Below are 15,668 nucleotides of genomic sequence, written 5' to 3' on the forward strand. Positions count from 1 at the left end.
TTTTTTTTTTTTTTTTTTTTTTTTTGCAACCACTCACATTGTTTAGGTAACAAGCACATGTTTAGTGGATAAGATCTGTAGCAATCAGAATCTCTTATACAAAGTGAGGAAAATAGGCAAAGAAAAAGCACCAATATTGTCATATTGAAACATCATGAAAAACAAACTGATGATTTAATCTTCTCTTATAAGGAGGTTGTATAAGAAGTAAACCTTTTTCCATTTTCTGTTATTCATGACAGTGATTACATTAACAATGATTTTTTTCCCCAGAGGAATTTTTTTTTGTGTGTAAATTATAAATAGCCTTCTGGCAGACACTGGATAAGCAGTGTGTATTATTCTAAATGACAAAATAACATCAATTATACACAATTTAAAATAGGAAGAGAAGTTGGATGATTTCCAACGGTGTCATTCAAGGGAGAATATATTTGTGAATTTAAGTATGGTGTTAAGCTATTAAATAATAATTATTAACATGTTTCCATTTTATCCTTTATCTATTAGGTACAAGCACTGAAATATTTAAATTTATGTTATCTTCCTGTAATTGAAAAGATAAGGAATTTTGTCATTTTTATGAAAGCACCCAGTAGAAAATTCTCCACTGAAACAAAATATCAAACCCTTTTTTTCTCTTCCTTAGGTAAATTCCAAAACTAGAAGATTCTTTATTGATTGACTCTATGGTCCTTCCTTAGGCTTTTCATATCTCTTTGAATTGCTTATAAACATGGAATATTTTCATGTGTCAGAAACAATTTGGAAAAAAAAGGAAAGAATTTTCTCACAGGTGGATATAATGGATAGGACAATTATAGCATCCCTTCCCTTTGCCAAGTCCTATGTGATGTGGAAATAGCTATAGGAGGGTGTTAAGCTGGTTTTATTTTGTGTGAATGAGATCTCTGCATAAAAGAAGAACAACAGTGTTTTTCAAATGTCATGAAATAGCTTAAAAAACTATCTCCTTGTATTGTGGATAAGGAGAAAGGAAATTCACAATGAACCTTCAATAGCAAACGTGGCTTACTTAAAGCTGGAGAAAAACTCAGGTAGTCATCCAGACATCATTCTGCATCTGCCCTTGAAAGACTTTTGAGGACTGTCTGAGATGATGATGACAACACTGATGATGGAAAAGATTTACCAGTTACTGGGGACTCACAGTGTACCAGGCTCTGTGCTAATAAGCACTGCATATGGATCATTTCACTGAATTCTCACCAAACCGAAGGAGGTGGGTTGTGACTTCTCCACCTATAGATTAGGAAATTGAACCTGGAGGAAGTTGCAGAATTTGCTAAGATAGCTGGATACTGTCTCCAGCACTGTAGGGAGAATTATAAATATTTTTTGAAGAGGGGATATTTCCTCTTAGGTTTCCTTTCTCTCTTCCTTTTCTTTACTCTGTTACTCTGTTTTGAGTGGTGTAATTTGACGCAAACTCACAATCTCTGTTTCCCTTATAATGAAAATTTGGCATGTACTCCTAAATTTTGCCAAAACAACTGTCAAAGAAAGCAGGGTAATCTGCTGAAAACCTTTAGCTGCCTGTGTTGGTTTGTCAGTGAAAGGAATCCGTGTAGAATGGGCAAGCAGGGTGGACTGTGATTCCATACTCAAGAACACAAATGGCTTCTCATCAAATTTATTGGAGGCATCTTGGATATGGTTTACTTTTAAATTTCCTGGGTATCTGTTAAGCTGGCCATAGGTGTGATAAAATATCGCCCAGTTCCATCCTTAGATTTTTAGGGGAACTTTATTCTTAGCAGTTAGAGTGACATTAAATTGAGATGGAAGAGAATATAGAGTAAATTTATCTCTAAAGTTGTTGGTGGGTCCTAAAGTTACTGAGAATGGCAACAGCAAATTCTAGTATTTGAGCATTGGTTTAGCAATTGACTGTGTGTCAGTAACCTCGTTGGGCAAACTTTCTAGTCAAACCAGCAGAAAAGGTCTGAGACAAAAGGAGACATTATTTATTCTCCACGCTTGGATAGTTTACAAAAATGTCAATCCTCCTACCTTTTAAGAATTGAAATTGTTAACGCATTTTATAAGTGTAATGACTTTATCTTGGGAAACATCTTTTATTTCCTCAGTTTTTTGTTTGCTACTCAAGTCCCCAGTGATCGATAATTTTGTGTGACTTGATTTTCAGTCTTTGAGTAAATCACTAAAGTGTGTTGGATCTCTAAAACCTAAACTATATATTTTGACTTAGGAACTATGGCAAGTTAAATATACTCATATTTAAGAATGTGCCATGTTTATATAATGACCTAGTTGGTAAACAACAACCCTATTGCAACTGATACTTCTGTTTTAGTAACAATAAACAATTAATTAAATGTATAATAGACCATTGTTCGTTAGTAAGTTAACATGTAATGGGGGAGGGGATGTCAATAAAACTGTGGGTTTTTAACTCAAAATTTTATTGAAATTTTGTGATTTTTCTTAAAATTTATCCATTTTTAAGTCTATTCAAGTATGTCTTTAAAATTTTAAACATATGTATAATATATAAAATATTTTTCTTGGAAAAATTGAATTCTATAAGATAAACCACCATCATACCATTAGAGAGTAGGCATCTCCACCCTGATAAAGAATGTTAGAGTTCCCATTCTGGCTCATCAGGTTAAGAACATGACCAGTCTCCATGAGGATGTGTGTTTGATCTCTGGCCTTGCTCATTGGGTTAAAGATCTGGCATTGCCACAAGCTGCAGCATAGGTTGCAGATTTGGCTTGGATCCATAATTGCTGTGGCTGTGGCATAGACCTGCAGCTGCAGCTCCAATCCCTAGCCCAAGAACTTCCATCTGCTGCAATTGTGGCCTTAAAAAAAAAAAAAAAAAAAAAAAAAAAGGAATGTTAGACATGTTCGACACTAGAAAACAACATCTCAGAGACCTAATTTGAATTAATTATAACTTTGAAAATTGAATTGACATAACTGATGGTTAAAAACATATGTTACTTGTATTTCAAATCATCTTCAAATGAAACAAGGGTTAAAATGTCTATTAAAAATATCATTTTTGGAGTTCCTATCATGGCTTAGCAGAAGCTAATCTGAATAGTATCCGTGAGGACATGGGTTTGATCCCTGGTCTCACTCAGTGGGATTCAATGAGCTGTGAGCTGTGGTTTAGGTTATAGATGAGGCTCGGATCTGGTGTTGCTGTAGCTGTGATGTAGGCTGGCTGCCATAGCTCCAATTTGACCCCTGGTCTGGGAACCTCCTATGCAGTGGGTGTGTCCCTAAAAAGAAAAAAAAGAGGCACAAATTTCCAAAATAAGTCATGGGGATGTAATTATAACATAGGGAATATACTCAATAATATTTAAAAAAATATATATATATATCATTTTGGCATAATATAGAATACCACACTTAAGATCTATTTTCTTTGGATTATTTTGATTGATTGTATAATTCTAAAGCATACTATAACACAATGTTTGTACTGAATTGAAATTGTTTAGCATTATTTTAAATATAATTGCATATTTTGTTCATTCCTTCTCCCATTATGCTATTTCTAAAATAAGACAGCATTCTGCTGTGCAAAGAGCACTACATTAGGAGTCCACATAGATGGTTCTATTTATATGTCACTTGGGTGAAATTAACAAGTTGTTCAGATTCTTTGGATTTCAGTGTTCTTAGTAAACTCTGAAATTTCTTCTGGCACTAAAATACTATTAAAGTTACATCTATAGGTACAATATTCTTTAGGCTGAAACATACCACAATGGATGGTTGACCTAGCTTTTCCATTTAAGGGAAACTATAGATATTCAGAATATACTTCAGGTGTTTTATCTCAATTAAGCTTTCTAACTAATGAAGTTACCTTTCTTATCTTTGACCTTTAGCTGGGTTTTTCCCACTAACCATGGATAAATGCATTAGTGCTTTATTTTCATGGACGAGTGCCATTCCATTCATGCACAAACTGGTAAAGATGCTCACAGAAAGCAAATGAATAATTTGGTCTGGAACTTTATAAATGAAAAATAGAAAACCAAAAAATAAATAACTAACATTTTATTATTTTTTATAATTAAATTAATAAAAATTAATTAATTTTTTGGATTTTTGTTGGAAGTATTTTTAATTCTACCAAGAACTAAATAGTCTATTCATCTTCGTACACTTTAGAAGGAGCATAATACTGCAGCCTTTAGCATTCTTGTAATCATTTTCTCTTTTGATTATTCATTTTCTTTTACCATATACGTATTGATATTCCAGATTCTGCCCTCAAGTGGCTCATAGTCTAATGAGGATTAAAAAAAACAAAAACAACAATAACAAAACCCAGCCCAAACTTGTAAATAAACAAATGTATTGAAACTCAGAGGAAAAAGTATGTGCTGGATACTCTGGGAGCTTAAAGGTTCTGAAGGGAACGGGTAGAAGGGAATCAAGAGATAAAAGAGCTGAGCTTTGAGGAATGACTGGAGTAGGCCATGTTGTAGACAGTTTCATCACTGAGAATTTTTTAATGATGATTTTATTTTCCCCTTATAGCTGGTTTACAGTGTTCTGTCAATTTTCTACTGTACAACAAAGTGACCCAGTCACATATACATGTATACCACATGACCCAGCAACCCCACGCTTGGGCATATATCTGAACACAACTTTCCTTGAAAAAGATACATGCACTCGCATGTTCACTGCAGCACTATTCACAATAGCGAAGACATGGAAACAACTTAAATGTCCATCAACAGATGATTGGATTAAGAAGATGCAGTATATATGACTGAGAATTTAAAATCCCATAGGTATCTGACATTTTAGTGGATGACTCTATGGCAGGTAGGATATTTTTATTATAAGCACATGAGATTATTTTTATTTTTGAGACTGCAGCCCATCTAATTTGTATCATTAGTCTATTTTCCTATCAGTTTTGGCCTTTGTACTAAAAGAAAAACTATATAATTCATATTATCTATTTGTCTGTTTGTTTTTTTCTGTCTTCCTCTTGCCTCACGCCTTGTGTACAAATGTGATTTGCTCTGGGGTTGAAAGAGATATTGTTCAGATAGATAGAAGAAACTAAGAAAAGTGAAGAAATAGTAATTCTGAAAGTTTGGAAAACCTCCCAGTTCACAGTGTTTCTAGAGTTGTGGAAATGACGTCAGGTCAGGTGACAGGATGGTTTATTTGAGGTCAATGTAATATCTAATTAAGGTTAAATAGAACATGACCACTGAAAAAATATCTATGAAACGTTTTGTCTTAGGAAATGAATATTTATGGATCAGCTAAGAGTTTTGAGTCATTCATAACAATAGGTTAAAATAATTGGCATTTATTTTGACCTTCTAAATAGATATTAAATAAATAGAAAAACAAAATTGAGTGAAAATCTTTATCTTATATTGGGTCTTCTGTTTTTTCATGCCTTAACTAAGCCACTTTTCCTCCCAGAGACCATTTTTGTCCATTTGAAAAATTAGGGTGTTGGAATAGCTGATGCAAAGATCTCTTCCAGACCCCGAAACTCCATAGTTATGATTCTGTGCATCTCTTTTTGTTAGGTTGCAAATATCAGGTATTCTGTTATAATCAAAGTACAAGGATAAATGGAACAATGATATGATCTTGAATCAGTCTTACTTCCTTTCTTTGGTTGGTTTTTCCTTGGAAAATTATTTCTCCCTTATAAATTGGAGATGAAGAAGAAAAAAACACTAATATTACCTTTATCATTTTTAATCAAAAGAATATATGAAATATGCATTCAGCTACTATTCCTTGCTTCCCATCAAAGTGAATATGCAAATATGTAATAATACATGGAAATATTAGGGAAGCTTTTTATCAGAATGCAAAGAAACCTTTCCAATAGCAACATTTTGGCCCACAGGATGGTCTTTGATCTAAGAAGTTGAAGCTTTTGGTGTTTTAAACACCCTTATAGTAGGGTTGCAAAGCCAGTTTATACTAAATAATCCATTTGCTTAAAACTTTTCTAAAATAATGAAAAAAATCTTGAAAATTAGTTACCAATAAGATACATTTTTTGGAATAATCCAACAAAGTAACTATGGTATCTCCATCAGGGTCTTCTATATAAGTCCTCTTGCAAAATTGGAAACTACATAATTCAAGTGACAACAATGACTATGCAATTAGTCCCTAAACGGCATCTAGCTGAGTAAACAAAATTTCCTGCCCTTTTCTGAGTATTATATGTCTCATTCGCTCCCAACTCCCAGATGCTCAAGCCAAAATTGTCAGTCACCCTTGATTACTTTCCCTCACTTACCACATCAAATTCATTTAAAAATCCTATTGGGTTTGTGTCAAAATGTACTCTGAATCCATCCACTTAACTGCAATTTCTATGTTTTTCATTGATCATCTTTAAAATTGCCACCCATTACTCTAAATAGCATTCCTTATTACTCTTCCTTGATACATTTTTAATAGGATACTTATTTCCATTTACTTATTTAGTTGTTAGTTTTTCTCTCTGCCCTGTAGAATCTCAGCTCCATAAAATGGGTGATTTTGTCTGTATTGTTCACTTCTATAACTCCACATCCTAGAAAGGTGCCTAGTACTGAGTAGGCGCTCAAGCATTTCTTGCACAATTGAGTCTCCTGCTGTGCTTTCATACCTTTTCCTCTACAAACATTGTTTTCATAAAGCAGCTAGTGATCTTTTAAAAATCTACATTCGACACTAAACACTTCAAAAGCTTACCATTATCTTTAGAACAAATCCAGACTCCTTGGAACAGCCAAGAATGCTCTGATGTGAGCCTGTCTGTATCCTCCAGCACCAGTGACCTTTAAGCAAACCAGGCTGGTTCCTAGCTTAGGCTTTTGGACTTGCCTTTTATCAGACCTCTTAGGAGATGTGCTCCTTTGTATTCAAGTCAGAACTCAAGTGTCTTCCCCTTTGGACAGAGAGCCACTTCATACATTTTGTGCTTGTCCTACAGTTTGTGTACTTACACAAAGGCCCCCTGCTCTTCTCTCCTTTTCAAGGCAGTGTGCCCTGGACTGGAACTGCAGCTGACCATGGGAAGAGCTGCCTCTTAATTTTGCAGTAAGCAGGCCCTCCTGGTCAAACCTTGTCACCATGGACAGCACATGTTCAGAAAGGAAACATTTTTCTAATTTGCATAAAGTTTCCTAGGTTAGTGGAGTCCTGCTTAGTGCTGACGCCATTCTTCCTTTTCTAACGAGTTTAGTATGATCTGATCTCTTTCCCATAGTCATTGTCCTCCTCATCACTCTGTTTTGATGCCCCTACATTTCTGAGATCTAAAATTACCTCTCTTAACGTGTTTGTTACCTTCTCTCTCTGACTGTAAGCTCCATAACAACAGGGTCCTTCTCTGTCTTCTCTGTGGTCTCTCACTGATTTTGTTTCCACAATTATGTCCAGGAACACACACAGCAACCCAGCTGAAAGAGACATGACTTTTCTTATTTTGCCTTGAAACAACTGAGACCTAAGTTCGGTGATAATCACCTGTTTACATGTCACCTCCACAAGACCAAGGACAAGGTGTGCAAAGTACATGTGTAGAATTTAGCAATACACAGGATATGTTATCAGAATAGCCCAGTAAGTGGGAGGTATAAAGATACCTATGGTTAGGAAAAAACATTGATCTACCCACCACATACAAACTCCTGAAATTCTTCAGATTATTCCTTATTGGTGAGTTCCTCATTGCATAGGCAAATTCACAGGTCTGGGATTATCGCATGAATGGTATCTTATTTGTTTTGTTAATAAATAGAGTAGGAAAAGGAGGAGCAGTTGACACTTCCAATCCCTCTGGTCCCTTCCCTCCATTTGAAGGTGGTCCAGAAGTGCAAGGCAAGAGAAAGAGACACTCAGCATGGAAATTTGAAGGTCAGCCTGTCTCTATTTTAATAAAAGACATTAGCACAGTCCCATGTCTTAGCCTAAAATATAAACCGTATTTTTGTTTATTTTTAGTATTTGTTCAATTCTAAACTTTAAAAATATCATTCTGCATCTTACAAAAATAGTCTAAGAACCTTGTGACAACAAATAAACATGATACCATTGCTTTAACACACTTAACAACTATTTTTCTTACTAAATTCAGATCTTTTCATTTTATGTTCAGTCGTAGATTTACAGATGCTTTTAATAATGCTGAAAGAATGAATTGAGAAAGAAATTTGTAATTATTCATACTTTGTACTTTTTAAAGGTGTAAATGAACATTCCCTCAGTGTTCATTTACTAGAGAGACACATTCTGTATCATGAGGTCTATCACCATTCATCATTTGCAGCATAGGAGGCCTGTCAAAGAGTTTGTAGTCTTCTGAGCATACTCAGTGCCTTCAGGAAAATGCAGTGGGGGTTCAGGGGAAGAAATCTCAATTCAGCATTAGAAACTAAAAATTTCCTCACATTTGTTTCAAGACTTAAGGGCTAGACTTGAGCTGTCTGGAAATGGTTTTGAACCAAGGAATCTCCTCTGATAAAAATCTAGAAAACGTGGAGTTCCCGTCGTGGCGCAGCGGAAATGAATCTGACTAGGAATCATGAGGTTGTGGGTTCAATCCCTGGCCTTGCTCAGTGGGTTAAGGATCCGGCATTGCCGTGAGCTGTGGTATAGGTTGCAGATGCGGCTCGAATCTCATGTTGCTGTGGCTCTTCTGTAGGCTGGCAGCTACAGCTTTGATTAGACCCCTAGCCTGGGAACCTCTATATGCCATGAGTGCACCCCTAAAAAGACAAAAAGAAAAAAAAAACTAGATTAACTTAAAAACTAGTCAGTAAATTGCTTTCTCCTTCACATTACCTGAATTCTTCCCATAGCCTCCCACTTGACTTGAGATTCTGAGTAATTCCATTCATCATTTCTACCAAAGTAAAGAAAACTTCAGTAGCTTAGATGATTAGGAGAAATGCACACTGTATACTATCCCCAGTGGAATTTGACTAAACCAAAAACAATCAAATTGACTTGTGTGTGAAATAACTCAGAACAATAAAATATTGGCAGCTTACAAACATGCAATTCAGGTATTATGGAAATAAGCCAACCAGAATCACTCAAGGAACAAAAATAAAGCCAATTCACTATATTTGAATGTCAGAGGGGTTTTCAGGTAAAATGAAGGGCACCTTTAAAGTTCCAATGTAAATTTCAACAACCTAAATTTTTCCTTTAGAGAGTAACAATCCCCAGAAATTCCAAAGAAATATATTTCTAATAAAATGATAATCCTCTTTCCTGTAAATGAGTTCTGTTCTTTCTGTCATATTTAATTTTATCTGTTGTTATGTCTTTGTTTTCTCACTTCAAAAGTCTGTTTTAAGTCCTCTTGTGTAATTAGATGGGATATAAATTGTAAACATATTATAGGAAAAAGAATATTTTGAGTATTCACTATTTGTCAGATGCTTCATCACTTAATTCTCATAACAGCCCTGAAAGCTCTTCATCTTATAAAGGCTGTGAGAATTGGCTACTTCATGAAATTTTCAAATTCACACAGAATTTAAGGGATGGAGCAGAAACTTTCCCATATTTGACTCTAAGCATGTAGTATTCATACTAAACAATATTGCTTTCATTATGAAATTCTATTATTAATATAATATATTCATACAATTTCTTATATGTTATTGTATATAATATATTCCTTCATATAGCAAAATGCTCTGATTTCAGTAGCATTCTCTGACATTATTTGAACATGAAGGAAGTCTTTTTTGTGAGTCAGTACTGAAGAGACAGGTGTCATTCTCAAGGATGATGTGCCTGATTTATTTTGGTGACCCCTAGCAAAATACAAACTTATCCTGAGCTAATAATTCCTCTGCCAAGGCTACCTAGCACTGTCACTGTGGAGTGAAAGACTGTCTGGCTTTTCCTTTTTCTTGTGGTGCTACTTCCCCACTGTGTCCACTGCCTCATAATCATGCAGTCAGCCATGTTAAAGAGCATAATATAGTTACAGTTGTAGAGAATTTCTGATATAAACTGGATATTGCACTTTAAGCTGCAAAAGCACTAGTCTGTTTATTTTACTAGTTCTACATATTTTGGCATCCAGGCCTTTTTTTTTTTTTTTTTTTTTTTTTTTTTTTTTTTTTTTTTAACTAGCTATTCTCTGTCCGGAATCCATCCCTCCCCAACTCCTTTCCTTACCTGGGAAACTTCTTTTAGGCCATTCAGTGCAAGAATCTTCCTGTGACATTCCCTCTGTATATATTATTTCCCATCATCACACTCTATTATTAATGATCTGTCTGTAAGTCTGTTTTTAGCCATTAGATTAGGAACTTCTTACAGGCAGGGTTAGGGTTTAATGGTTCTTCAGTGCTAGGACATAATAACTGCTCACTAAATTCTTTTAAAAACTAAAATAATGATTTCATATTTCCTTCAGGAAAATAGGAGACTATTTTGTAGTCTAAATTACGAATTATTCCTTGGGGAAAGAACTGAATATATTAAAAATAAATTTCTAAAGAGCTTATCAAGACTGTAGAAGATTATGATTTACATCACTGCTGTTCAAGAAAGTATATTGACAGGAGAGAAAGCATTTTAGTTTGAACAGACAGGATTCTGTGAAGACATTTTTGAAAGCCATTGGATTTAAACAAGATTTGTATATATTCATGATCACTTGGATTTAAGCTGTAGTTATTTAATTGACTTCTTCTTCAATCTAGATCCCCTCCCTCTCGATTTTAAAGGTTTTAAAATACAGTCCTGCCTTAGGAACATTTTTTCAGGAACAGCTCACAAGCAAGACTTGAGAGTGAATCTGAAAGTGTGCATCCCTATGACTTACAGGTGGAAGTTTCACTCCTCTCTCTCTCCAGCTATAGACTCCCCCTTACATGTCATGATCCTTTGCCCACCTTAGGCCATCTGAGAGGAGCTGTCAGCATCTCACATCCACTTCTTAGGAGCTGAACACCTGAATCCTTGTTCTTCCCAGTTTCAGACTAGAAAATGAAAATTATACCCACATCCTAATGATCTTGTGAAGATTAAATGACTTAATACATTAAAACTGTTTGGGATCGTTCTAGGCACATGGTAAGCACTATCTAAATGTTAGCTAAGGAAAAACAGCATACCTCAAATTTCTTGGGTGTGCCCAGTCTTACCTTTTCTTGGTTACTGAAGAAGGAAATTCCATGGTGCATTATGTTTCCATCAAATTTTTGCTCTCATGAGGGAAAAAAATTAACAATAATAATACGGACGATAATAATATGGAAAATAATAATATTTTCTAGATACAAGGCCTGCATGTTATGAAACATATGCTTTGCTTTTGTGTATCCCTGAGCATGCTTAGGAATCAATCCGGGAGTTCCCTGATGGTCTAGTGGTTGGGGATTCAGCTCTGTCACTACTGCAGCTTCGGTTTGATCCCCCACCTATGAACTCCTCGGAATCTATTTGGATGGGATAGGTATAACAGCTGGAAGCAAATCTTGTGAGGAGTGGAGACTAACCTCTTTTTGGCTTGAGAGCCTGAGATCCCTCCCTTCTTATCACTGCAGAAGGTGGTGTGTGTGCACTCTGATTGTGGATCCACAATTCACCAAAGCAAACTAATTTTGACAAATTCTAAAAATAGAAGACTTCCAGTAAGCAGGCAGGTCTGCTGACATTTGATAATATCTAGTTGTCAGTGAGATTTTAGAAGGTGCATGTATCCACGTTGATTCCTGGATTTAAAAGAAATACCCAGCAGGAGTTTATGGAATGAAAGCGAATGATAAAACATTTTGCAAGCATTTCATATGGGATCATATGTTAGTTAATGTTTACAGTTTGTGGCCTGCATGGTTTTGGTTAATTAAAGAAGTCACTTGGGATAAGGAAGCACTCAGAAATGATTGTGGGTTTTTATACAGTTCATAATAAGCCCAGAGACGTGAAGGAGGCTTTCAAGGTTCTATAAAACTGAATATATTTTCCCTTTGGCCCATTATTTACTTAACTGCAGGTCATTTATTTTGGCAGGAGAAAATGTACCTGTTCAATATCAAAAGGCCTATGAATTTTAACCTTCTTTTATTGCCTTATTATATCACTTGAGGATTTTTAGTTTAATGAAAAAAATGGTGATTTTTCTATAATTAGGAGTCCTCTCAGGCTCTGTGATTTCAGTTTCCATAATTGGAAGAGCATATTGAAAATAAATTGCTTTATTTGATTGCAGGTAGATTTTTCCATTAATAAAGTCCAATAGATATATTTACATTGTATATATATCTAAGAAAAGTAATATATTATTCAGAAATGCCTCTGAAATAACCAAATCTGTGTGTGTATCCACTTAAAGATCTCACCTAATAACAATTTTCTTATTGCATAACCATATGAATTTATGCTTTAGATTATGAATTATGCATGTTGGGGACAGATCTAGCTATTTGAGTTGTGGATATTAAATTTGTTAATAGTTTTTCTTCAATACCTACTCCTGCATTGTGTTCACAGGACAAAGCCCAGCCATACCACCTCCATTACCAACAGAACAAGCTTCCAGACCCACTCCAGCATCACCTACTCTTGAAGGCAAGTATTTTATTTTATTTTTCCAAAGATCATCTCTGTTGAGGATCAAATAGAATTAGAGGAATCAAAGAAAAATAGTAACTACAACAAAATCCATGTTTTCTCAAATAGTTTTAGTATGTCTAAGCTATAGTTTCCTTTTCCTGAAATTACGTGTTCCTTCTTAGAATATCAAAAATTTCCTCCTAAGATTTTATATTGGTGACTACCAGCTTCTAGAAGAATGAGCAGCTTCATACCCTGAAAATCAGGCCAGAAAGTATGGGAGCAAATGGACAAAGATATGCCTTGTGATTCTTGGAGTTTCATCGTAACTTGGTGAATTTAGTGTCTTAAGACTGGTGCCAGACTTTCTGGGCTTGAATCTGAATTTCATCTCTTACTAGCTGCATAAATTTAGGAAGTTCCTTAAATTCACCATTTATGAATTTTGTCATTTCTGAGTTGGGGCAAGAATAGTCCTGATTTCATAGTGTTATTATGAGAAGGAAATGGCGTATGTGAGTATTTGTGTGTGTGTGTACCAGCTTACAAGTGCTTTATAAAATTAGTAGTTAATACTACTAAAAATCAGTTCTTTTTAAAAAGTTCCTCAGTTGAATCTTATACACATTAAAATTTGAGAACCTTTGGTTTATGTTTATGTGTAAAAATCTTATAGATCCAACAAATTGGATTGTAAAACATTATATCAAACCTCTGAACTTTGTAGCTTGTTTAAATAGTCTTTTGTTTATTTTTATTTTTTAATTTAATCTGAGCGATTTTTTTTTTTCTTTTTCTTTTTAGGGCTGCACCTGCAGCATGTGGAGGTTCCCAGGCTAGGGATCAAATAGGAGCTACAGCTGCCAGCCTATGGCACAGCCGCAGCAACAGAGGCTCCAAGCCACGTCTGGGACCTATATCACAGTTCACAGCAATGCCGGATCCATAACTCATTGAGAAAGGCCAGAGATCGAACCCGCATCCTCGTGGATACTAGTCAGGTTTGTTACCACTGAGCCACAATAGGAACTCCCTAATCTGAATGCTTGGTGAGAGACACATCGTCTAATTGACTGGAGACCCAGTAAACATTTGGCTACAGTCAGTAGCCAAGGAAGGATGTAAGTGGTTGGACAGTTGGTTTTCCTGTTTGTGCTATAATAACAGCGTGTTCTATGCACTTTCCTGGCCAGATCCTGACCAAATCATGCCTATGGCTTTGCTCTCTTCAACTCACATTTCTTTAGAATATTGTTATGTTTGCTATACTTAAATACATTTTACATTTGATATTGCCAGACCGTGTAAATTAGATATTATTAGTAATGATCAGCAAATGTAGGCTTGGAGTTTTTTATTTATGCTAAATTAGTAAATAGCAGGACTGGGATTCTAGCCCTGGATTTCTCGTTCTATGCCCAGAAATATTTCCATAATATTATTGTGCAGACATCAGAGTTTGAGGATTTTACCTTCCTGCTTTCTGAGACATCAACAAATTTGCGAAAACGGAGACAAAGTGTTGTGCTTTAGATATCATGCAGTTCTGTGATAGAAATATCATGTTCTGATGTCAGTCAAGAGTACCTTAGCAATGCTTATCAAAACTTAGTGTGCACATAATCACCCAGAGATCTTTGAAAATGCAGATTCTGATTTGGTAGGTCTGGACTGATGCCTGAGATTTTGCAGTTTTACCAAGCGCCTAAGTATTGCTGATGTTATTGGTCCAGGGCCTCATCTGAGTAGTAAATCCTTAAGTTATTTAAGACGGAGGTGGAGAGCAATCGAATATTCCCCAAAATGCTTTTAATTTAATGTTAGTCATCTAAATGACCTTTAATTGGCAAAATGTCCTTCAGAAGGACAGGAATGCCCCACATGGAGAAATTTTGACTGCTAGTTGTATGGGAAAAAGCAAAAGGTTTCAAGCCAAATGCCTCAGCATTGTAGAAAAGCTCGAAAGAGGAACAAGAGAAACCCCACTGGGAACTGGGGGAAAGGTTACATTATACTTACAAATTAGAACAACCTATTATATAGTATGTAAAATATTTTGATTTGACCAGATACAAATTGAATGGATTGATTAGCAGTTGCAAATTTCAAATAAAAATCCCATACAATCTGTAAATCAGTACTGCATCAATACCAATCTGAAGAAAATAATTCGTCTGGTTATTAGAGGCCATGATTTAATGAAAAGTTCCCATATAGAGTCGCTCCAAGAGTCAAAATCAACGATTCCTCTAAAATAGTTAGAGAACAGTCCAGATCTAGCTCAAGGTTTAAACTTTTGTCTCCCATTCCACTGAGCTACAGACACATTTTATTTGGCCCACACTGGTCTCTTATTTATTGATTTTTGAATGGGATCTTCTTGGGTAGGGTGAGTTTCCCATGGTCTTCTTTGATTTTCACACCTCCTTCACACACTTGGGTCCAGACTTCCTTTGTGTGTGTGACAACTATGTGAGGATAGTTTCGTCTTGAGATAGTAATTTCTTAGAGGCCTGATCAACTTTGGTGTCTTCACTGCAAGAGGTGCCATAGCGGAAAAACCACAGCCCAGATGGCTTAAACAGCAGACATTTAGTTTCTCACACAGTTCTGAAAACTGGGAGTCTGAGATCAGGGTGCCGACATGATTGGCTTCTGGTGAGAGCTCATTCCCTGGCTTGGATATGGCCACCTTCTTGCTGTGTCCACATGGCAGAGAGAGAGACTTCTGGCATCTCTCCCTCTTCTTAGCAGAGCACCAGTTGGATCAGGACTTGACCCTCTGATCTCATTTAAGTTTAATTGCCTTTTAAAGGCCCTATCTCCAATCCAGTTTATATGGGTGTTAGGGCTTCAACATATGAATTTTGGAAGGACAGAATTCAGTCCATAAGTTTGGTAACCTCTAAACTTAGTTAATGTGTCAGTAGAGCAACATACATGTTCACCTCATATAATTTGTTTAAATTGTTTAATTTAATAAGTTGTTTAAATATTTCTTTTTGAGTAATCAATGATTCTGCCATTTTCATTTCTATCACATATGGTAAACCATAAATTCCCAACTTGCATCATCTTCTGTAAAT

The 15,668-nt window shown here is 35.6% G+C and overlaps 1 protein-coding gene and 1 long non-coding RNA gene across 5 annotated transcripts in view; one reads left to right on the top strand and one right to left on the bottom strand.

Moving 5' to 3' along the window:
* TRDN (triadin) overlaps positions 1-15,668 on the top strand; it is a 386,702-nt gene that overhangs the window by 146,031 nt on the left and 225,003 nt on the right. For both annotated transcript variants that reach the window (XM_021088731.1, XM_021088725.1), the window contains exon 10: positions 12,520-12,597. In XM_021088731.1, coding sequence (XP_020944390.1) covers positions 12,520-12,597 — 78 coding nt within the window. The remainder of the gene's footprint in view (positions 1-12,519; positions 12,598-15,668) is intronic.
* LOC110260190 overlaps positions 1-15,668 on the bottom strand; it is a 56,237-nt gene that overhangs the window by 26,526 nt on the left and 14,043 nt on the right. For 2 of the 3 annotated variants that reach the window (XR_002343037.1, XR_002343036.1), the window contains exon 2: positions 7,345-7,457. This is a non-coding gene — a long non-coding RNA (uncharacterized LOC110260190). Of the gene's footprint in view, positions 1-7,323; positions 7,458-15,668 lie in introns of all 3 variants that reach the window. The other variant, XR_002343038.1, reaches the window with a different exon arrangement.

The sequence above is a fragment of the Sus scrofa genome, chromosome 1, assembly GCF_000003025.6.
Source record: "Sus scrofa isolate TJ Tabasco breed Duroc chromosome 1, Sscrofa11.1, whole genome shotgun sequence".
NCBI lineage: Eukaryota > Metazoa > Chordata > Mammalia > Artiodactyla > Suidae > Sus > Sus scrofa.